The sequence below is a fragment of the Micrasema longulum genome, unplaced genomic scaffold (genome assembly GCF_059751315.1).
Source record: "Micrasema longulum isolate JH-2025_06_02 unplaced genomic scaffold, ASM5975131v1 h1tg000109l, whole genome shotgun sequence".
NCBI classification, from domain to species: Eukaryota; Metazoa; Arthropoda; class Insecta; order Trichoptera; family Brachycentridae; genus Micrasema; species Micrasema longulum.
In genome coordinates this window covers 865,827-892,338 of record NW_028277315.1, presented here as the reverse complement: position 1 = coordinate 892,338, position 26,512 = coordinate 865,827, and the positions used below count along the sequence as shown (strand labels likewise).

General features: G+C 32.6%; 1 protein-coding gene across 2 annotated transcripts in view; it reads left to right on the top strand.

The window, feature by feature from the left end:
* Positions 1-2,520: 2,520 nt before the first annotated feature.
* Fim (plastin-2 fimbrin) overlaps positions 2,521-26,512 on the top strand; it is a 93,387-nt gene continuing 69,395 nt past the window's right edge. For both annotated transcript variants that reach the window (XR_015824471.1, XM_088238190.1), the window contains exon 1: positions 2,521-2,813. Coding sequence is in view for 1 of the 2 variants with exons in the window: in XM_088238190.1 (XP_088094316.1) it covers positions 2,751-2,813 (63 nt within the window). In the remaining variant the exon portion in view is untranslated. The remainder of the gene's footprint in view (positions 2,814-26,512) is intronic.

The window sequence follows — 26,512 nt, the reverse complement described above, 5'->3', positions numbered from 1 at the left end:
TATACCAACTATACTTCATAACACTGTTCCTTTATTTTGTTCCTTTATTTTATTTCTTTATATTGTGTTTTTTTTTAAATCTATGCTGTTTATATACTCATCTTCTTTTTTTATACCAACTTTACTTCTTAACACCGTTCTATCTTTTGTTGCTTTATATTGTATTTTTTAAATTTAATGTTGTTTATATACTTATATTTTGTAAAATTTTCATGTATGTAAAAGCCTTATGGGCGTGAAAAAATAATAAAATAAAATAAAATAAAAATAAATGTTCTTCATCTCTGTTGTAATGTGTTAGCTATTCTATATATTCGGCGGAACTAAGGGATACTAGCTAGCTGGCTAGTGATAGTCTCCTGGAGGGGTATGGTGATGTCTGCATGCTCCACTTAGGATTGGATGTGGTAAAAGAAGAAATTGGATTTAAAATAGGTCTTTATTGATCTAATAACAGTTCAGCCATTTTATTATATAAACAGAAAATAGATTAAAAAGACCGATTAAAAAACAGACTGATGTGCCATAAGGGGAATTTTGCAGGAGAGTCAAATAAATGCTGTTTTCCCTAATAAACAAGATAAAATTAAACAAATGTTTATAGTCACCAGTTTATCAGCATTTATTAAATGTGGTCAAAGAACCTCTAGCTTTGTGGTTTTATATAATTTAGTACAGAAAATCCATTTTTGCACACTCAAAGGGAAAATAACCCAGAGTAAAAATAGACTATTTCCTCATATTTTTTTACTCTTAAAACTAGTGACGAATCATTCTAAAAAAAAAAATCTAAAGCATTGCCAGTATCAAAAGTGTTTTGAGTATGTCTAAATGTTTGTAGACAAAGTCTCGTTTCACCCCCTAGGGCAGCGATCGGCGATTTGCGGCTGGCGGGCCAGATCAGTGAAGTGCTCGCAGGGCCAAAAGGAAGAGTACTGAATGGACCAAAGTAGTGCATCAGCCCGGCATCAAATTTTTTCGCAGATCAGAATGTTCATGGTAAATAATAATAATATTTGGCTGATTTATATAGTGCCATTTTTATGAAAAATCATCTCAAGGGCGCTTTACAATTGTATACTTAAACTTACATTCTAAGCTCAAGGGAAATATTATATTTTCTGATTTCAATTTGAAAATCAAGTTAAACTAAAGAAGTGAGATTTTAGTCGAGATCTGAACCAACTAGGGCTGTCGATGGTTCGTAAGTTTGAAGGCAATTAGTTCCAGGCTAAGGGGCCAGCAACGGCAAAAGCACGATCTCCGAATCTAGTGTTTAGGGATGCCGGATTTCGACAAGATTTTCTCTACCTGAATACTTTACTCTTAGGAGTAGATTTTCTTTGACATGTATTTTCCCTAATACAATGGTCCATTTCCTAAAGGATAATATTCAAATGAATACTGTCCAGCAAAGCTTGTGTTTTATTCTCTCTGGGCTTTTCAACCAGTGCAAATCTCGAAGATTTTAGGAGATGTGAGAATATTTTTTTACTCTCATAAAAAGCCTTTTGCTGCTGCATGATAAAGAGTGTTGTAGTCAGCAGGTTTTGTATTGAAATGCTGTTTCGAATTGTATTATTTCATAACAGCAGTAAGGAAATATCACCTTTTTTTACCATTGGGAAATCACATACTACGAATACAGATAAAAATATATGAAATGAATTTAGAATAATTAATTGTGTTTTCAAAATCAATATGGATATTGTGGAGAAATGTTTTCATACATAAATGTAAAAAAGAAATTGTAAAAAAATATTTCACTAGAAAAACGCGATATGTTTGGCATTGATAGTTGTGACGTCAAGATTCTTGACGATGTTTCATAAAAAAATTATGGTTAGAAACAAAGTTGAAAATAAATCTGAACCGTGACGTATTATGGGCGTGGCCAATGCAAAGACCGTTTTTGCGGGAATTCAAATATTACAAATGTAAAAATACTTTTTATGCTACTAATAAGTAGCAATTTTTTTTCACTGGACTTTTTCATAGATCTTTATTACTTTAAAAATGTTTAAAAATATATTTCATATTTCCCTATTATGTTACAAACAATTTCTAGATTTTTGTGAAATCTAAAATCCTTTTTTTTAGTATACTTTTTTACACGGACAGCCTAGAATATATCCACCATGTAAAAATGGTATTTGAACATTAGAAATTAGAATCTAAATGGTATTTACGTCTAACACTGAGATGATGTGATAGAATAGTCTTGTAATTTTATCTATAACTTGTACGTATTGTTTCAAATCACACGATCTTGTCGCCGTGTGGGTAAAAAAAACTTGCTATGTGTCATGGTTTGAACCTCTCACAACAAAGTAATTGATCAACAAACGCGTGAAATAAGAGATTTACAAAAAAAACGTATCATTTTATGTGAAGACAAAATAACGTGAGTTATCTCGTAGACTTTTTTACTAGTTTGATTCAATTCGACGGATTATTTGACGCGTTCGGCGCAAGGCGTGCAGCACATAGAACCTTTTTCTACACGGGAATTCACAATTCAGTTTGAGTTGGTTTTCGTAGAGGCTTGCACGCGCGTCCGCGTTCTTTGTTTTTCGTGTCCTGTGATCTATCTAATCAGTTACAATAAAATAATACCGGTATCAATTGCATAACGATAAAACACAATTATTCCATCGTGTAATCCGCAAGAACCGTGCCTGTGTGACTCTCGTCCTTGTGCTAATAATCTTTATGACAGCGAGTTGTACAGTCGAATGTGAACAGTGAACATGGCAGACCCAACAAAACTGACAAGCGAGGAAACCGCCGAAATAAGAGAACAATTTTCGCAGGTTTGTGTGTATAATTACGTTAAATTATAACCAGTCGCCTTTCGGCGACCCCGATTCGAGGATCAAAGTCCATTTTGAGAATGTATCTCGCGCAGGATTTGCGATTATCGGCAAAACATGGCATGTCTGCGTCGCGCCGAGTTTGAAACCCTTTGCCGAATTTGCGTCTCGGAATATCGATTCGCCCTTCGAAAAGAGTCCAAAACCGCAAAAACTCAAACAGTATTATTTTGAACATACCTTTTGAGTGTACACGGATATTTTGACAGTTTTTACCTTGCTAAATTCGCCGTGTTTCAATTGTTTTCGTCTAGGTGGGAGTGGCTGAAATTACAAGACTTTGTCGCCGCATTTTGCTTGTCCCGTCATTTTTGTGGCCGAATTTAGCAATTTGTGACTTGGCTCGACTTCTCTGTTCCTTATATGGGCTTCATTTTGCATTCACGGCACTTTTAATCCGGCTGCGTCACAATTATTTCGCAAAACAACTCAAGGGATTCTTCGCATTCTCCAGTAATTCAATATGCAACAGAAGCATGCGATGTTGTCATTTGTCAACTGATTTAAAAATGGAACGCATTGTATTGTCTTATTTAAAAAATAATTTATGGCGACCACGGAATATGGTCTCTCAAAAGTTGATTAAACTTTCAATTATTAAAAGAAATAAATGTATACAGCATACTAGGTATTCATCGAAATTTATTTATGAACACGCAGAGTCTTTTACCTTAAAAAAATACATATTTAAAATAAAATACATATTTAAAATAATATAGAAAAACTTAAAAATTAAATTGAAAAGTATTATGTTGCATAAATACTATATATTTATTACACAGCAGTATTGTATAAAGAAAATATTTAGATGTAAAAAAATAATTAAACAATGTGTGCAGATAAAATTTTAAAAGGAAAAGAATTTACATAAATACCTTTAATTTTTTTTACTTATTCGTTTTTTCCACACGATAAAAACAATGATTAATAATAAAAATAATGTGACCTCACTGGGGTTACCCGTGCCGAGGACACTTAACAATATACTCTTTTTTTTAAAAAATATTTTTACATTTGAGAATATACAAAGAAGACTAAATATACGGAGATAGTTAACAAAATGTTCAGATCGTTTTATACACTACGTATTTATGTTTGTATTTCATTTATGTATACCTATATCATTAACATTTGAAAACGCACAATAAAAGAACAAAAACATAACATTAACTATACACGTGTGGAGCAGTTGATTCAATATTGGTTTTGGCGAATGAGACAATCCATTTCACTTTACCCAGCTCCACTGTCCAATTTTTTATAGCCTTTTTGAACATTTTCTCGTTACTAATTGTTTTAACGCACAGTGGAAGTAGGTGAAATCCGGCGCTCCCCAAACACTAGTTTTGGAGATCGTGCTTTTGCGGCTGCCGGCCCCTCTGCCTGGAACTAATTGCCTTCAAACTTACGAATCATCGACAGTCTCAGTCAGTTCAGATCCCAACTAAAATCCCACTTCTTTAGACATCATACCCTCAATTTTAAATCTGGAAATATAATATATCACTTTAGTTTAGTTAGCATGTAAGTTTAGGCATACAATTGTAAAGCGCGCTTAAGGTGATTTTTCACAAAAATGGCGCTATATAAATCAGTCAATATTATTATTATTATTAATACCTTTGTCATTTTCATCTTGTATTATACAAACATTAAAAAAATGCAAAAATGATAATAATATTATGAAATAATGTTTTGAATAAGTGCGTACTACTCAGGATTTTAAAAAAGTGCTTTAGTGTACAGGACCAAGGCCCGGTTGTCTATTAGTATTAATAAAAAATCTAAAGTAATAGTAATAATTTTAAAAATTATTACATAAACAAACATTTTAACACCTGGACAACACGTTTAATAGTGAGTGCACCTCTCTTGACGTGGTGATTCATCCGAATTATTTTACCTATTAGGCAACACCTGCGTTGCTATTCTGAACCGCTCTCGCAGCCGTAAAAAACACTTATATCTCGCGTATTTTGTATGTAAATACGCGAGATAAAAGCTTTTTCTACGGCTGCGAGAGCGTTAGGAATAGCAGCCCTGGTGATCCTGCTTCTAAGGTAAACAAACTCGCGTCTTTCAGAGTTGCTCCTAACGTTACTTCATTTATGTGCTGCTCATTACGGGCCACAGTACATACTTAACAGTTACATACCATATTTTATTTAAAATTATCTTTCAATAAAAAAAGGTGTCCCTTTGCCATATTTATTACAATATTTAGGAACAGCTAGCACTTCCATTTTAGTTTTTTTGTACTTTTCAACCCTATAGTCCTTAAAATATAGCTTAATTAGAATGACAGTTGTCAGCAAAAGTGATGACATAACTTTGTAGTAACGTCTAAGGAGTGATTTATATTGACACACGAAAAATCATTCGTATCTGGCATGTTAATTAATTTTTTCAATTCAATGCTTGACATATAAATCAACATAAATATATAAAATCAGCAAATTATAACAGGGATGGAGAATACCTAAAATAAGGGAATATGGAAGTCTAGGCATTTACAGGGCTTATGACCTGTCATTGGCTGGTTTAAGTGGCCACTTTACACACTGTGTAACATTCACCATTTTGCCTATGTTTGAATATCCATATTTCTTCAATTCTTCCATTTGTTGAATTTAGTTAAAGAGCTGAAACCTTTATTGTTGTAAAGAGATTCATCTGACTGAATTATTTCACACACTAGGCAACGCCTGAAAACAATTTTCCAATTTCAATTCAAAGCCCTGTAAATGCCTAGACTTCCATATTCCCTTATTTTCGATATTCTCCATCCCTGTTGTAATTTGTTAATCTTAATGACTCCCGAGGGGGTGAAATCCAGTCTTTTGTCTACGAACATTTGGACAAACTCAAATATTGTAATATAAAATCTGCTTTAAAACTAAAATAAACCTAATTATTAACGACGTTCCTACGAGGTTAGGTCATTTTGTAAAAATGTTAGAGATGGGACAAATTGATCAATGTAAATCGATCGAATAAAAAATCATTCATTTGTTGTTGTTCATAAAAAAAAGTATTTTTTGTCTTATTTTTTAGTAAATAATTGTCTTAAACACACTATAATAGGCTTGTTTTTGCGTTTTTATATCAATTTTCGAAAACCGAGTTTCATGTTTGCATAAAAAAACTGATAAAATCGATTTGATCGGTACATGGTCAGTGATCAGTAATTTCCCATCACTATTGACATTAGTTTGACAGCTGTCATTTTAATCAAGCTATATTTTATTTATTTATTTATTTTTACGTAAATGGCATAAATTGCCTTTAATATATATCGAACATAAATATGAAAAAAAAAACATATATAAATACATAATAAAAAAATATAAAATTGCACAACTATAACAATAGTAACAAGTAGGTAAATACACATAAGCAACCAAAAATATTAACGAAATAAATACATAAATATGAAAAAACAAAAACATTTTTAAATATAAAGAAAAGTTTAAGAATAATATTTCGAGAGAAAAAAAGAAATCAGACTCGTTTTATAACTATCAAGTCCAGAACCAAATATATCAGCCTTGTCCTCATACTGATTGCCATATCTATGGAGCCTAGGGATAGGCGAGTGCATGTGATAGTTGGTCCTAGAACTTGCAGAACAAAAAGGAGATCTGTGGCGGGTATGTCGACCGGTACACGGAAACACACCAACTCCAGCAAATCGGGACAGTCAATTAATGAATTGATCACTTTATAAAGTAATATTAGGTCAGTTAGGATTCTTCTATCAGAAAGTCTTAAAATATTTGCTGAAGATAACAATTGATTATAATTATATTTTAAGGACTATAGATTCATAATCATACGTCTCATACACCCTCAAGTAATAAAACTATTACAGCGCGCGGCGTGCAATGCGCATGGAATATCGCAATAGTCATGCCTAGCATGCTCTGAATATTTTTTTAATGTTTTAATTCCAAATAAAAGTTCTTTCAAATTAATCTATGTAGATTTTTTCAATGTCTCCCGTAATAATGGAATTAGGTGACCTTAAAAGTAAGGTGTATCAGAGACATGTTTATGTACAATGTAACCCTAAATATAGTTTATGAATCTAGGTTTTAGTGGGATCCACTATATCTTGTCTATGAACGCTCGGACCACAGAATTAAGAATAGTCCAGAAACCGCATACGCACATCAAACAGAAGGCGACTCAACTACTCATAAATGCGTAGGTTTACATTTTGATCCATTAGTTTCTTTGTAGACGTCGCTCAGTACGCAACTCCTGATTTGAATTCAACTATGCCGTGTTGTGTCCTTTTAAAGTGAAGAAATACTGCTAGGATCTTAAAGAAACAGGATGCAATCACATTTCATGCGTAATAAGCTAATGAATGTGTACATAACAAATGCATTACTTAAAAATTAAATTATTTTTCCATCTGTCAGATTGTCGAAAAAACAAAATGGAAATTTCGTTAGTGTTGCCAGGGTAGTAAATTTTTTACCCTACTTCGCTCATCTAATGAGAGAATTAATGAAAATTGAATCTCGAATTAAACAGCACTGTGATGGACGTTTGACCGACATTATCTTCAACACATCAAATATTATTTGACATGATATAAAAATATCCGTTGCATGTCAAATAAAATTTGTTTTATATTTTAAGTTCAATGTTCATTAATTCAAGTACTCTTATTATATGACCCTTTATTTATCTACTATGTTGTGTCAATCAATGTTTCCGCGTGCACAATAAAATTTTAGAGAAATTAACAGATTGCTTTTTTTTTACCTTACATTTGTGTTATGGTTATATTCTTCGCGATCTGGCAATATTACCCGGTTATTTTAAGTATGCGCGCGGCGAAAGTGTGTCTAAGTGGGGGAATTATCGGACACAGTGCGATGTATTCAAATATGATTCTACGCTCCTCTGGACTATTCTTAATTCTATGGCTCGGACATTTAAAACATCTCAAAATTCGCCAAAATGCAGCAGATTTTTGGCTTTGGCATTGGCTTGATTGGAGTATTAATATGTGCACGAATTATAGAATCGTTGCGAGTTGTGTTTTAATAATTATAATACGTATTCAATATGTATTTTAAGTAAGATAGACATTCATGGAACATTAATTAAAATGTACGCAATGTTCATTTGGTTAAGTGTTCTAACAAAAGCCTAACTCAATACAAAGCGAATGCGGATGTTGACAAGATATATTATCTCAACAAACGATGGAAAATCTTCCGGAAAAGGAATATTGTGTAAGTCTAGACGCGAATAAGTAATTACTAGCGACCGGTTTTTTTATTTTTACATTTTTACAATTAAAAAAAAAATTCACTTGTTATATTTTTACTAAAACTAAAATCCCACCAAGCCACTTTTTGTAGCTTGATGGTTAAGATTATATTTATACTGACTTAATAATATTATTTACATTTATAAAAACAATGAATAACAGATAAAAATTAACAGCCGGAAAGATCAGAATAAACATCTTTATACAAATAATAATACATAAATTTATTTTTTAAATACAAGAAAATATATGAAAAATTAAAATATTTACACCTAAGCTACTATTCATATATCAACTCTTGATCGAGTAGCCACTCTCTTATTTTGCTCTTGTTACAATGTGAGTTTAATTTAAGTTCTTTTGGTAATAAATTAAAAATTCTAGGTACCAAATATTTGAGAGTTCTATTTCCATATTTATTACATACTTTTGGTACTACCAAGACATCATTAGACGTGAAGCGTGTATTATGGTTATGTTTGAGAGGAAACTTGAATGTATTACTATTAAATTGTTCCAAAATGATGCAAAGCCACAGTAGTCCTCGAACAGGCAGAGTTTTGATTGTTTTGTACAGGAGATCATTATTACTTCTTTGTTCGTAAATCTCTGCAGGTACAATTCGCTTAACTATAGAATACTGTAGACCCTGGATCATTTTAATAATAGTTTTAGTCGAATGTCCCCACGACTTTATACCATATCTTATTATTGATTCTACTAAAGAAAAATAAATAATTTTAAGAGTGATGTTTATCGCTTTCGCTACACTGACTTGTTGGTATCTTTATTATAAAATTATATGTATTAAAAATATATCAGGGCCCGTATTACAATAGCTAGTTAATGTTATCTCAATTCAATTTTTATCTGCAAAGTAAAATTAAATTTTCAGCATGAAAAATAGATCACGTATTCACATTTTCGTACACAAATATCGATTTTACTTTATACCGCCTCGATATGTACCGATGAAGAAAGCGTTTGTTATCGCGGCCCGGGTATCCTGGGCCTCAATTATGAACGCTATCTTCATCTGATCTGTATATCGAGACGGTATACTTAACTTCTGTACTACCTATATCTTCCTCGGTATGTTCTACCTATTTGTCATATCGACATCATATGATCGAAACGAACCATGAATGACAGCAAAAATTAGTCCGCGTTCCTTACGTCATTAAAATTTTAAATGGTTCTCATTTATATTTTAATTAGGCTTCTGTGATAAAAAATGCTCACTTCAAAGCGATTATAATATCCAATGCATCCCAATTCAAGCAAAAAATGCTCGCTTGAACATGAATTTTGCATGACTTTTGGAAATCATCTAGATGGTACGCTTAGCGATCGTCTGTATGTATCTACCGATCGATTACAAAGCCGGCTCCTTTAACGTCTCGATACGTTTACTCCGGAAGATAGTAAAACAGACGAAAAAAAATATAATTACTAATATTTTTTTTATGGTGACACTTTCTTACACCTAGATACTCTTGTGTGTTAATAGGCCAGAATCTAGCGGCATTATTTTTCGCATCTAGCCACTCGTTTCGGAAACTGACAATTATGTCAGAATTAAATTCGACTTCAAAATTGACTTATTTCTCTCTTATATTTTAAATAGGCTTTTAAGAAAAAAAGTGCCAACCGCAAAACGATAAAAATTTAAGTAAATCGTAATTAAAGGAAAAATTGCTCGTTGGAACAAAATTTTTGTCACTTTCAACGCGTAGATAAACGTATCAAGGGGTTCTAGACCCGTCGGTATACATCGGTATAATCAAAACATAATGGTGGGGGGATCGGTAGTGTATCTTAGTATTATGTCGGGAGACTTTTATCTTCAACTATGACGTCATACTAAGGCGATGTCATTTCAGTGCGTTTCTGGACTATTCTTAATTCTATGCTGCTAACATATATTTACGCAAATATTTACCTAATATTAAAACTGATTTTAAAGATCCTCCTAATGCTCTTTCCTAAAGTTCGATTTTAACAAATTAATGTCGGTAATTTATTGAAAACAATAAAACTGAAATAGGTACATGATTATTTGATTTTTTTACAGCCAAATAGATGCCATTTTTATTCAAAACACAAACATTACACGGCGAACGACATAGTATTCAGATTACCGCCAATCCATTGTACAAATTCATGTATTCAAGTACATTTATTTGTAAAGAAAGTTATTACTTACTAGAAATGTACGCTGACCGCTCTTTATGAATTATTTATGTATGGTATTATTGTTATTTTCGCTTTCCTTGTCGCCATTTTCTTTTCTTTCCGCCTGTCATTTGTTTTGAGTTATGAAAATAGACCGCCACTCGCACCGGACATTGGAGAAACGCAAAAAATAAACATTGTTTGTACACTTTATGGCTATTCATATTTTTATTCCAATTACGGTAATTTAAGAAGTAAAATGAGAACGTAGAAATATATTACAGATATGTTATACCTACTAACAAAACTATAAAATAAGATTTATTGAAAACAAATGGAATATTTCAAAATAAAGTTTATATTTGAAGCACTAACTTTGTGGTTATTCATTATATAAAATAAATAAAACAACTTTGTTTTTAACCACTAATTTTTATTTTTCACCGACCGGTTTCAAACAAACAAGCTTCTTTGTCAAGGTTTACGTAACTTAAACCTTGACAAAGAAGCTTGTTTGTTTTGAAACCGGTCGGTGAAAAATAAAAATTAGTGGTTAAAAACAAAGTTGTTTTATTTATTTTATGGAATATTTCAATTTCAATTTTAAAAAATTTATTTATTCATATATATGTACATTACACAATGGAATATCTAAATTCATACATATAGAAATAATTAAAATAAGAAGGTAAAATTAGGTATGTATAAAAATAACACATAAGTATACATAATATCCAAAGAATAATATGTTTAAAAAGTAAGAGAATCTTGTAACGAAAAACTTCCTCGGAGACGTGGAAAATGTCAATGTCTAAAGTAATATTGTTCAACATAAAGATAGCCCTTCCAACAGGCATAACCATTGGCAGGTTGGTCCTGTATATTGGAATGTGAAACAGTCTATGCTGACGCTGTCTAAGGTACATAAAAGAAAAAGCACTGTCACTCAAGTTTTGCTCAATTGATTTCAACAATAACAACAAACCATCACGCCGTTTCCCCGTAGGGGTAGGCAGAAGGGATATAACGCCATATCACTCTATCTTTGCATACAGACCTCGCTTCCTCTACTTTCATACATCTTCTCATGCACGTTCGCCGATTATTCCTACTTTTGACATGTCCATCTTTGGTATTTGATGGACCCGATCGTGCCATGTCTTTCTCGGTCTTCCTCGTTTTCTATATCTATCAACATTCGCATCGTAGATCTTTTTAGCCTTAGCCATCTTTCGCTGTCCATTCGCTCTACATGTCCAAACCAACGCAGCACCCCTTTCTTGATTCTGTCGATAATGCATGTCTCAGCCTTACACAGTTCACGGATCTCGACATTTGTGCTCCTATCATGCATCGTTTTACCACATATTCGCCTGATGGATCGCATTTCGATAATTGATTTGCCCTAAAAGAAAAAAAACTTAACGGAAATGGAGAATTTTTAAAATGTTAATGTGCACAAACTAAATTTGTTAGGCATGTCCAAATCTTTGTAGTCAGGTACTGGATTTATTGCAACTACATTATTTGTCAAATAAATAAAAATGGGAAAAAACATATATGAAGGAAAAAAAAACAAATTCAAGCAGAATGTTAAGAAATATGTATTAAACAACTTATAAATTAAATATATGTATATTACATACAATTAAGAATAGTCCAGAAATCGCATACGCACATCAAACAGAAGGCGACTAAACTAATTATAATTGAGTAGTTTTACATTTTGACCCATTAGTTTCTTTGTAGACGTCGCTCAGTACGCAACTCCTGATTTGAATTCAACTATGCCGTGTTGTGTCCTTTTAAAGTGTAGAAATACTGCTATGATCTTAAAGAAACAGGATGCAATCACATTTCATGTGTAATTAGCAAATTCATGTATAAATTGCAAATGCATTACTTAAAATTGAATTATTTTTCCGTCCGTCAGATTGTCGAAGAAAAGAAAATTGACATTTCGTTAGTGTTGCCAGGGTAGTATTATTGTTAACCCCACTTTGCTCATCTAATGAGAGAACTAATGAAAATTGGACCTCGGATTAAATAACTCTGTGGCGGACATTTGACCGACATTATCAAAACATAAAATATTATTTAACATGATATAAAAATAAATCCGTTTTATATAAAATAAAATTTGTTTTATATTTAAGTTTAAAGTTCATTAATTCAATTACTCTTATTAAATGACCTATGACGTATCTACTCTGTTGTGTCAATCAATATTTCCGCGTGCACAATTGCTTGCTTTTTTGCAAAACAGATTGCTTTTTTTTACCTTACATTTGTGTTGCGCGGCGAAATCACGAATGCGCGCGGCGAAAGTAAGGCATATTGGAGGGATTTTTAGACACAGTTCGATGTATTCAAATATGATTCTACGCTCCTTCTGGACTATTCTTAATTCTATTGTATATTGTTATTATTAGAGCACACAATAATATTTTTATAAATTCAAAATAAAACATTCATAATAATATTTTGAGTTTGTTCCGATTTTCGTATTTTTATTATCTCAGATGGCGGGAGATGTTTGACTCATGAACTTGATCATTGATTTGTTTGTTTATTATTTTATTTATTTATTGTTAACATCCTGAGTCAAGTACCGCATACATAAATGCTTCCTATCACACAAACCACTACTTCCTTCGGCAGTAAATTATCGCTTCCGTCAAATGACACACAACATGGTATTTTTAAATTTGGACGGAATGCATAAAGAAATGTGCTTTCTCACTGTAAAGCAAAAATAAAATAGAATGCTCTACATAAAATAAATAGGGTATTATCACTCGGGAGGAATATCGGATTTAACCTACTCTACAAATAAAAGATTTTTTAATGATTCTCCTAGTGTTTATATAAACCCTTATAATGAATATTTTAATTCATTATTTTCGTTCCGAAAATAAGGTCTTTCGAAAACGATCGTTTCTCAAGTTGGTATTAAATCTTGCCACAGAAGTTCACGAGTAATGCATTCATTTTAATGTTCGTAATGCCACAGGCCACTCATAGAAATATAAGGAGAGTTGTCTATGCATATTATTTTATTCCCCCCCCCCTTACCCACTCCACACTCCAGCTCCAGGCACTAACAGATGAAAGTAAAAAAGGATTACATTTTACATCTCGAATTTCTTTTAATATTTTATGGTTTTCAAGCTCTTCTTCATATTAATTTATTATGATAATGACAAATTGAATTATCAATTTATCATGAAAATTATAAATCACAACTCGTAGCATTTGATAAGTAACAGGACGCTGAAAATGTAAACAAACGACACATAGAAAAAGGAAGCTATCTACAATACTCTATAAAATCCATAGACATTGATAAAAACAATCCGATGACGTCACAAAACATCCGAAGACGTCATATTTAATGACGTCACAATTTTTTTTTTTTTTTTGGCACCATTAAAATTACTAGAATTTAATGCTTTATATCTTAATAAGAATAGTACCGATCGGTGATTTTTAAGATTAATTTATTAGCTAATAAAAAAAATCCATGGTAATGGGCAATTATCGTGGATGTTTTTATTAGCTAATAAATTAACTTGAAAAATCACAAGACAATCGGTACTATTCTTATTAAAATCCGTTAAGAAATAAGGGAGATATAAAGGATCAAAGTCTAGTCATTTGGATGTAAATTAAAACAGACAACTCATGACGTCACTAAGTTTGACGTCATCGAATGCCGAGATAGTTTTTACGTAAAAATTTATGATTCGAGTAGAGTAAGGGGAATGGGGTGACTTTGATCAGTTTCGAACTTTAAACGTGTGAGCGAGAAAATAATAAAAACTTGATGATCAAAGTCAACCCTTCGGAGCGGGGTCGCTTTGATACATCATGATTTTATGCGTTTGTTTTGAACATTTTATTTTATTTTTCTTTATTTAGATTTAAAAAATATAAGTATACAACGTATACAACATTACTACTAAAGACATTTTTTTTATAAATTTAATACATATATTTTCATTAACGTTTCGTTTTACGTAAAAAAAAAAACAATTCTTGTGGATGAAATGAGGAGTGACGTCTTACAATAATTTGTTTATTTTATTTTTAATCAGTAAATATTTTTTTGTATAACATATAAATTATAAAAAAACGGTGTTTTCAGTTAGTGCTACACAAAAAATAATTATAAATATAACTTTTCACTTCTTTCTGAATTATACTATCCATTCTCCAATAATAAATTACTTACAAAAAAAAACACTCAGGTATTAGGAAATTATGAAAAGGCGTGTAAATAATAAGCGTTTAAGTCGAATCTCAACCCTCATCGTTTCTGCCCTGCAGAAGTAAGCAACCATTTGCTTTTTTTGATATTTTATTTTTTTTAATTTTATTCGTTCTTAAAAAATATTTTAATGTGCCAATATGTCTTCTTGCTCATACTGATCATCGTGGTATTAATATAAAATAAAATGTCACATGATGACACTCTTGTAATAAAATATTTGTCACTGAAAAGATTAAACAATTATTGATATTACAATAAACCACCTGATTTTGATAAGACAGCGTCGTGCGCTCAAATTATCAAAACTTTATTCAATATTTGTATAGACCCATTTTTCGCATTTTCATTCATGTTTAATTTATTAAATTGCTCGATTAATAAACCATCGTCACTGGAACACTTGGCGTTCAATGTTCTGACCCGCCGGTTAAGAAATAAAGACGTGCTGTTCTTTAATCAGCACAGCACAAACTAAACTTGCATGCACCAATGTCCCGATTGTATCGTATTGTAAACTCGAGACAGGATCTGTGCCTCGATTATGAACGATCTTCATCTGTATATATCGAGACGGTATACTTAACTTCTGTACTATCGGTATGTTTTACCTACTTGTCATATCGACATCATATGATCGAAACAAGCCAATGGAATGACCGAAATATTTTAAATAATCCCACTTCGCCCGTTTACCTGAGAGAGCTCATCCAACCTCTTTCACGACACGGACTATCTCTTCGTTCTAGTAACGAGAGAACCCTTTTAATACCCTGTCATCGTTCTAATTTTCTTGCCTCCTCTTTCACAGTAGTAGTCGCTCGATTGTGGAATAATCTACCCACTAATGTTAGAGACGCCCCTTCTTTATTTACATTTAAGTCAAGATTGAAATGTCACTATCTTAATATTTAAATTGTTCCTGTATCTTTCTTCTTTCCTTCCCATCCCCTCTCCTCTCTTCATAGTATAGTGTTAATTTTTTAAAATATATTTTTATTTTGTCAATCTTTGTTTTTTATTTTTGTATAAAATTGTAAGATTCAATATGTTCGTGTATTTATAATTTTCTCAAACTGAACGGTTTGGGTAGGTAGGAAGAAATTGCCTTAAGGCAATATGCCCGCGCTTATATGTATATTTATTTATTATTTCACGTTTTACATAAAACTTTATTTTTTAATAGCCCCGCCACACTATGCTCCTTGCGCTGCTCATGCTCATGCTCCTCACGCTGCCGCCCTCTCGCGCGACGTTCCGCACTTGTCATTTGTCTTTCTATACAATGGACGATGAAACTGTGACAGCGTGCGCGCGATGCATTTTTAGTACAGCAAATTATATCAATGTATATTAATATGAAATGATGGAATATTTTTGTTTTTTATATATTTTTTTAATTACTATAAAATAAAAAAGTACCTTATAGTCTTTAACAGAATATTTTCTTTTCTCTTTCTAATTAAACACAAATATTAAATCTGTCTATTTATTATAGGAGCAAAAATTCAAAAATATTTATTGTTTACCTACGAACAGGCCATGCCTTTGTGGGATTTTCGTTTGCTATTTTTACAGTTAATACATATGTAATTATCCTTTATTTTTATAATAGGTGCTTTGTTTCACCTCTTCTGTAAATTGTAAAAAATTACAAAAAATAGTTTAAAAAATATCATACAAAGAAATATACATCATTTAAAAATGACGTGAGCGTCTTGTGTGAGCGCTCGATGCGTACATTGCGTACTGCGACCGCGCGATTATATGCCCCCCACTCGCGCTCATATTGCCGGCTCTTTGACTCGCGCTCAAAAAACCGACAAAATAAGGAGCGATGGGCACGAGGAGGAGCATGACGAGCGGCATGACGAGTAATGTTGCCACACTACGTCTCTGCCTCCTTTCCTCGCTACTTCCCATACCACTCGTCGAGTGTGTGGCAGGCCCATTATATGAATACCTCACTGGGCACAACTCGTGTCGAGGCATTCATTTACATGATTTAATATATTATACTTATAATGTCTAAAAAATATATATAAGGTACATATAAAATTTATTTGACATTTAAATCCACACAGATACTCGTATATACATATATAAAGAGAGAGAAAAAAAAATAAAAAGAAAGAAAAAGAAAACAACATTATAGTATTAGATCAGCTCACACATTTAATTACTGTGCAGACATTGGGTCAAGTAACAAGCTACTGTCAGTCATATTGTATATGTATACAAAGTTTAAAATAAAATAAAATAATGACTGTCATTGTCGTTTTATGGGCAATATATTTATCTATATCCCGATACATTTATCGCAGGATGCGAAGTATTTATTCAAGCATATATTAATATAGATTCTATATGTCTAATATTTTTACAGTTCGTAATAAACATGCAGTTTTGTATGTAGGCGATCTCCTCTCCCGCTGAAAATATACAGATACCGGGTATTCTTGTTTTTTAAATAAATAAAAAAATTAACAATATTTTGGGTATGTTAAAATGTTTGTAGACAATGCTGGATTTAACTCCCTGAATTTAGACTGAAACTGAATTCAATTGAGTTTGAAAACGTCCTAACAAGACGAAACGCGTCACAATGTACGCTCTTGTACATAAAAAAAATAGAAATTTAATCCAATTAACGTGTTTTTATATTGGAAAATAATAATAATAATCATGGTTTCTTAACAAAAATAACAATTACTTTATCTACTACATATACACTTAGTTAATAGAGATCTCTGAATCATTTCTAGTCTGCCTAACTAGGTACAACCTGTTTTAAGGCAGACATTTTAATGCAAAATAAACAATAACATACTTTTAAATTTATTTCAACAGAGAGGGAAAACACGATTGAGAGGGGAATATGGACGTCTAGGCATTTACAGGGCTTATGACCTGTCATTGGCTGATTTAAGTGGGCACTTTAAACACTGTGTAACATTTTTATACTTCTTCTTTTACCAACAATGTTTAAGTATTTAAATTTATTTCAACAGAGAGGTAAAATATTTTTGAGAAGGAATAATGGAAGTCTAGGCATTTACAGGGTTTATGACCTGTTATTGGCTGGTTTAAGTGGCCACTTTACACACTGTGTAACATTCACCATTCGACGACAGATATAAAAATAATTCAATTTTTAAGTAATGCATTTGCTACTTAAACATTCGTTTGTTAATGACACGTGAAATGTGATGCCATCCTGTTTCTTTGAGATCCTAGCAGTATTTTTACACTTAAAAAGGACACAACACGGCATAGTTGAATTCAAATCAGTAGTTGCGTACTGAGCGACGTCTACAAAGAAACTAATGGGTCGAAACATAAACCTACTCATTTATGGGTAGTTTAGTCGCCTTCTGTTTGATGTGCGTATGCGGTTTCTGGACTATTCTTAATTCTATGACAAAATGTTTTAAATAATCCCTATTTAAAACATTATTTTCGCCATTCTTTAAGGACATTAAACTTTTAATACTCCTGTATTTTACTATACACTATTTCAAGGTTAGGTTAGCGAAATGTGTAAAAGACAAAAGCCGCTTTGCTTTGGCGTCTGTGTCTATTATTCTGGGCGTAAGTAAACAATATGTACATCTGTCCTCTTCCCACGCGCTGTCTTTGCAGCGAAATGAAAAGAGATGACATTAATTCCGGCGAAGGCTGCATAACAAATGAGAAACTGATCGTTTTGTTTTTGCAAGAAGCGAATGTGTTCCGAATTCAATACGTATTCGCGGTTGTAAATGCCATTTTCCTTTGAAGATTTGCCTAGGAAATTTTTGGTTGTGATTAGAACAATATTTGAAAATGTTTTTGAATATATTTAGCGGGACCAGTATACCCACACGTTCACATTCTTAATTCGTAGTTTTTAAGTCAACAAAAGTTACCAATATTTTTAGTTTTTCTTTTATATAATTTTTTTTATTAAATATATATTATACTAGCGGACCTGACAGACGTTCTTCCCGTACGTTGGCTTGCCTGCTATTAGCTGGTTCTGCAAATATATCTTCGATATTCAAATTATCCATCTACCGGGTCAAATTGTGAATCTAAACCATCGAGGGGTTCACTCAAACCCACAAAAATTTTCATCAAAACTAAAAAAAAAAAAATCGGTCAAAAAACATTTCTTTTTCCTAGAACCAGATTTATAAATAAATAAAGACACGTTATTTATTTTTGCCTTTTTTGAGCTATTTATATATTCGTAATAATCTCACTTCAATTTGTTATCTTTTATTTGTCGTCTTTTATTTGTATGTTTCTTTTTTACTATTATGCAGTTTAAAAAATAAAAAAAAAACCTAATTTGTCTAGTTTTTATTATTTAGTTCATTATATAGTTATATTTCATATTATATATTACATAATAAAAAATTTACTGCTGTGATTATTTCTGTAAAACTTTTTATTGTAAAAGCTTCTTTGAACCGTTGATGTATAAATAAATAAATAAGGGTTAGTTTTTCATTTAAACTCCTCCTGTAATTGGTAAGTGTCCTCGTCGTGCTCAAATTACTGCTCTAGTGCCATAATCAAGGAAGAAAATACGGGAATACGTGTAAATGAAGAAAAGTGATACCGCGTTTTACCCTAAGCCCTCTAAAGTTTTGACACTTATTTCATTCCCAGCGCGAATTTAGTCATTATTTAACCGCCAGCCGGGTTTTTTCGTGAGCTTGACATTGTCTCTATATTCTAACCAAACGAAACTGGACTGGTGTAGTTACACTTATGCTTACATTTGAGTCGATGTTAAAAATCTTAAGTCTACAAAAACGTAGAAATAACATTGACTCTGTATTTATGTTTAATTTACTAAATGACTTAATTGATGTACCAACGTTACTGGAACAAGTGGCATTCAATGTTCCAATCCGCCGGTTGCGAAATAATAATGTGCTGTTCCTTAATCATCACAGCACAAACTATAGCTTGCATGCACCAATGTCCCGATTGTGTCACTTTGTAAACTTGATCTGTACTTTTTGGTATAAGTCTTTCTAGATTTAAAAAATCACAAAAAAGACCAGATCTTGTCCTTGAGGTAGTAATTATCAAATTCAGTCAGATGAATCTCTTCACAACAATAAAGGTTTCAGCTCTTTAACTTCACTAAAATAAACAAACGGAAGAATTGAAGAAATATAGATGTTCAAACATAGGCGAAATAGTGAATGTTAAACAGTGTGTAAAGTGGCCACTTAAACCAGCCAATGACAGGTCATAAGCCCTGTAAATGCCTAGACTTCCATATTCCTTTATTTAAGGTATTCTCCATCCCTGTTGTTATTTGTTAATCTGATTTTATATATTTATGTTGATTTATGTGTCAAGCATTGTATTAAAAAAAATAATTAACACGCCAGATACGAATGATTTTTCGTGTGTCAATATAAATAACTCCTTAGACGTTACTACAAAGTTATGTCGTAACTTTTTCTAACAAATGTCATTCTAATCAAGCTATATTTTAAGGACTATAGGCCTTCTTTAACTGCCAGCGGGGTTTGGTTGAATTTAATACAATTTCCGTGGATCGCTAGTTCCTCTTGAAAATCGACCTGTTTAACAACGCTTATTCCAAGGCAAATATTTTCTCAAAGACAGTTTACACTCTCCATAACTGTTATGACTATTTAATTTGGATCGCGTGTTTCCCTATGAATTCCTTCAATGAAATTAAAATATTTGTGTTCGCTCTGATAAATATTATTATGAGATTTCTATAGTAGATTCTGATTTTTCGCTCAGGTGAATCCGAAATCACAATTTTCAGTCAAAAGAGTGAAACCACTACACTATGTAGATTCAAATCTGTACATTGGAGGATAGTTATGAACACGGGAGGCCTCTCTCTGCCGTTTTGAAGTTTAAAATGCAGAAATTATCGCAATAAGTTATTTTATACGTGAATAAAACACCGAAGTCTACTTTCGGCACATATATGCTTTTTTAAATAATAAAATAAAAATCCACATTGTTTTAATGCAAAAAATATCAGCAGTCCCAGATATGCTATTTAATATACATATATAGCTTGCTTCGAAAAGTAGCGTGGATGCTTGGACTAGAGAGATTTTATTATTCTTATGCTGATATAGAGTCAATGTTCAATATTTCCAGTCTACAAAAACCTACAACTAATATTGATTCCATATATATGTTCGGCATACTAAACAGTATAATTGATGTTCCATCATTACTGGGACAAGTAAAGTTCAATATCCCGACTCGTAGGTTGAGAAACAATGAAGTTCTGTTCATCGATCAGCATAGAACAAACTATGGCCTTAATTCTCCAATGTCGTATCGTTAACTCAAGACAAGATCTGGACTTTTTTGGTTTAAGTTTACAAAGATTTAAACGAGCACTAAATAAATAGTCTAGATCTTGTCTTGATGTCCCTTATGTTTGTCATTAAAAAAAAAATGTTTTTGACTATTTTTTTATTGTAATTTTTAAACCCTATAAATTGTATACATGGACAATGTCTGTTAATAGATAAATATGTATTATTATTAGATTAAGTTTTTCTACTGTAATTTCTTGATGGATCTGTATTTTAATTATTATAATAAAAATACGTATGTAGTTTTATTCCACTTTTATTTATAAATTTTAATAATTAGTTGAATTGAGTAACACGGACTTATTTTTAGTCTCTCACCTGTCTGACGATGTCGGTCACGAGGAAACCCGGTCACTGGTAAACAATTTATAAATAAATGTGGAATAAAACTAAATATGTATTTTTTTTATTATCGTGTATTATTTTTATCAAATAATCATTATTTTACTTTGCAAGATCTTCATAGGTTGAAATTATCTCATTTGTTTCAAAAGTTTTTATAAAATTCGGGTCTATTTTAATGAATTGCTGTATGTATGTTAAAAAGTAAGAAAAAACTATTTTTGACGAAAAGGAGCTTTTAATCAATCAAATGAAAAGACAAAAGTTTTACATGTTAAGCGTAGTTACAAGTGCTTTACATTAGTTCAGTATCTGTAAATGATAGTCATTGCTTGCTGAACATCTCGGTCAAAATAATCTGTTAGATTGTCATCATCCGTTTTCGGGCAGCCAAGTCGTTATTTTGCAAATCGCAGTACGTTTACGTCTTTTTTTCTTTTTCTGAAATTCTGAAAACTATTCGAATTTTAATATTCGGAGTTCGAATAGTTGGAGTTCGGATAGTTGGAGTTCCACTGTATATCGGCTAGTTGTTATAAGTACCCTAATGTATTCATAACATTTACATTAGGTACCTATAATTTAAATAAATTAATATTTGCGGTACGCTCATCTCACTTTCTTTTCTCGTACCTTTTCACTATATTAATGAGTACCATCTCTTTTTAATGTGTCAATGACTTGCTCAAATCTCATATCATATGCAAATGTCTTATAGTTAATTAGTTATCATTAACACACCCTTATCCGCACCTGGGCCGCGATTATAAAGGCCGTCTTCATCGGTACGTACCGAGACTGTATACTTAACTTCTGTACTATCTCTATCTACCCCGGTATGTTCTACCGACTTGTCATCTCAACGCCATATGATCGAATCCAACCAATGAATGACGCTGAAAATTTAGTCCGCGTTCCTTACTTAATAAAATTTTTAAATCGTTCTCATTTGTATTTTAACCCTCCCTCCCCGGTGATGTGTAGCTAGCAGGCGCGTGCGGTGACTTTTATAAGTAAGGGTGCTGACAAAAAATAATCATGTTCTTAATTTTAGTAGGTTTATTCAGAATTATTTTATACGCTATATAAGTTGTTCATTATAATAATAATAAATAATAGTTGACAATCAATAAATTGACGGAGCACAGGCGCGTCTGGAGGTGAAGCTGTAATTTTTCTTCTTTTTCCACTCCTAAGTGGAGCATGTGGACATCACCAGACGCCTCCGGGAGACCTTATCGTTAGCCAGCACTCTCGCCTCCTCCAAGGTCAATTCCGCGTCCCTTAATTCCGCCGAATAAAGCTGAAAGATCGCCATCGACGATCTTCCAAGACGGTCCCCGTAGGTGTGAAAAGGAGATAACAATATGAACATCAAAACACCTAAAACAAGACCCGAGACAATCGTTCTGAAATTTGGGCCAAGTGTCAATAATACGTTACTTCAAACATTATGATAAACGTTATTAGAGTCGTTTTTTCTTTGAACTATACAAGTAGGATGCTTCTTATCTCTCCGAGATTCGAAAGAGAAACCTTAATTCTTATGAACCTAAAGCGCGTGCGCGAAAATTTGGACAATTGCTATGGGAACTAGACGCAACTCGACAAGCAGCATCCCGCGTATACAACAAATACTATCAAGAACTTGTTCTAGATATTTCCTAGATATTCAGTACGTACGTTGACATGAGAAATACGCATAATATGTAGCTAGGTATGTATACTGAAGATATTGTTTGAATCGTGTGCACCCGAACGTCCTCAGTGAAAATTTTAGGAATACATATTTGAAGGTTTTATTTTGTATTTATAATATATATTTTTAAAAATTCATGTTATTTTTTAATTTTCAAGGGATGCGCCGCATCCACAGTATCTATGGACGGAACGCGCCTGGTACTTAGTACATATTGCGTCTAATAACCATAATATCTGTATAAATATAATAAATATTGGGTTTAGATTTGCAGTATTCCTCCATTACACATTTACGTATCGACTGAAATATTTTGTTATTAAATAATAAGTACTTATTAGGCACAAAAAAAGGATTTTATCGGAAATCGGAGATAAATTACAAATATCATCAATAGTATACTCACAGTATACCAATAACACCTGGCGTTACACGTTCACTACATGTCCAGTCACGTAGTCCAGTACTAGCTACGAGTACTTAGTAGATCTCGGAAGTTTGCGCGGGCGCACGTTTCGCCCGAGTCGTTTAGCGATACCTAATTGTTTTTTCACGTTTTCAGCAGTTAGACTTAAAATATTATCATCTTTGAATGAAATTAATTTAATTAAAGCCATTCCCTATTCATATTCCATTTTTCCCTTTTTAAATCTCTTATTTTTTTAACGCGTAGTGACTATACAGCACCGTAACGCGTCGGTGTTTTTAGGACAGTAAGGGAAAGGTTAAATAGGCTTCTTGATAAAAAGTGCCCACTTCAAAGCGATTTAAAACTCCAATAAATCCCAATTCAAGGAAAAAATGCTTACTTAAAAATGATTTTTATAAGTCTTTTGAAAAGACGGTATACTTAACGATCGTCTGTATTTATCTACAGAGCGATTACAAGGCCGCTCTCGATAGTACACCCAGAAAGATAGTAAAACAGATGGAAAAAATACAATAACTAAATTTATTTTTTACAGTGGTAACATTTTACGGCTAGATGCTCTTGTATCTTAATGAGGCAGTATATAGCCAGTGCATCTAGCCGCTCGTTTTCAAAACTGACAGTTATGTCGGAATTTAATTCCACTTCAAAATTTACTTATTTCTCTTATATTTTTAGTAGGCTTTAAAAAAAAAAGTAGCAAACCGTAAAACGATTAAAAATTTAAATAAATCGTAATTAAAGGAAACATTGCTCGGTGGAACAAAATTTTGTAACTTTTAATACGTGGATAAACGTATCGAGGGGTTCTAGACCCGTCGGTATAAACCGATGTACTCACATCAAAACTTGATGGTGGTATCGATAGTATATCTTTGTAGTCGGTCGGGAGAATTTTATCTTCAACTATGACGTAATATTAAAGCTTTGTCATTTAAGAGCGTAGATATGTGTACCGTGACGTACGCTTCGCCTTGTTTTATATCGATGTACCTTCCCAAAACTTGAAGGTCGTCGGTAGTATATCTTTGGAATTTATCTTCAACTATACCGTCAAGGTGAAGGTATGCCGTCTTTATCTTCCCGTCATAATCGAGGCCCAGATATATGAAAATGTATCTGAAAGGAAATGTTACCATAAAATTTATAAAAAAGGCATCTATAAATTTGATTATGTACATAAAACTTCCAAACATTCCAACTGCAATTTTGAAAAATTGTGTTTTTTGGGTTGGTGACCAACTTAAGGTTTTTTAACCTACAATCTTATCACCTTTTCACTCGTATCTACAAAGTGATCGATTAATTTCGATAAAATCATTTCGATATCACTAAATTGATTACGTCAATCGATTTGTATGCCTAGAACCCTGTCGTTTCTCGGATGGTTAGTGACGCGACGTAGATATAACGCTAAATAATATACACAGTCGACACTTAATAAATTAATTTTATCGGCATGTCGATTACTATCGCCATACAATCTGTGTTATTTTGTTTTTAATTTATTTTATTTATTCGTTTACGAAATCAGTTTTAAAAAAAAATAAAACAGACAAACGTACTTGACACAAATTTATTAGTGACAATATTTTGAGTTTTCTCAAATTTTTGTTGACTGGATTCAACCCACAAACTTGCCACAAACTTTCCCCAATGACTTTAAAACTTGGAGCGCAGTTTATTGAGCAAGTTCATCAATATAAATATTTAGGATACTGACTGAACGATAAATGGGATCACTCGCAAGAGATCAAAGTCAGAATAGAGGTGGCGCGAGACTGCTTTTTCAGGATGCGTGACCTTCTTTGCAGTAGAGACTTTAATTTAGACCTCCGAATGCGCATTACTCGATGTTACGTCTTTTCAGTACTTTTTCACGGCGTCGAAACGTGGTAATTCACCCAAAACACTTCAAAAAAGATCGAAGCCTTTGAAATGTGGTGCTACAGGAGGATATTAAAAATCTCCTGGGTCGATAGAGTCCGAAACGATGATGTTCTCCGACGGATGGAAAAAGATAAAGAGGTACTGAAGACCATAAAGAAAAGAAAACTTGAGTACTTTGGGCATGTGATGAGAGGCGAGTCATTCTACAGGGAAAGATTGAAGGGAGACGCAGTGCAGGTAGAAGGCGCATCTCTTGGCTTAAGAACTTGCGCGACTGGTTCCATTGCAGCACTCAGTCCTTGTTCAGGGCAGCTGCCAATAAAGCAAGAATCGCAATGATGATTTCCAACCTCCATCGGGGAGAGGAACCATAAGAGGAAGAAGAAGGATTCAACCCACCCCAGGGAGTTAAAGAATAATATATTACAACAGAGACGAAGAACTTTTTTTTAAATCTTGAAGTAGGGTACACAGAAACATTCTTATGCGTGCTTTAATCATTTTAGAGAAGGAAAATGGAGATCTGGGCGTTTATAGGGCTTATGATCTGTTATTAGCTGGTTTAAGTGGCCGCTTAGCCGTCAACGGATCCACACGGAATGTGTTTCTTTAAAACAAGATAAAATAAACATATTTTTTTATTTTGTTTATATCAGCAGTTATACAAACAAAAAAAAAATAAAATATACAGAGAATAAAACCAATGAAATACTCGTACAATACATGTTAGTGTTTTTGTGTGAGTGTAAGTGTGTGAGAGGGTGGGTGAGTGGGTGTTTTAATGGAATGAGCGTGGACATGTATATAATATTATTGCACAAGTGTCAAAAAGATATAAAATAAGATTTTATTATATTATTATAGAAACTAAGTATACGACAAAAAAGTGTGTTTTAAAACGCACATTTTAAATGTTAATTTGTTACAATCAAACGGATCAATTAGAGGAAAGTTCAAATTATATTCACGAGCTAGACGTATAAGTGGAGAGTTCTGGGTATGAAAGTACTCTCAAGTTCTCTAAAATGTTCTTCATCTCTGTTGTAATATGTTAATATTAACAGCTCCCCCAGGGAGTTAAATCCAGTCCTTGTCTACAAAAATTTGGACAAACTCGAAATATTGTTGATAAATCCACATGGTCCATGAAGAAGTATAGAAATTGA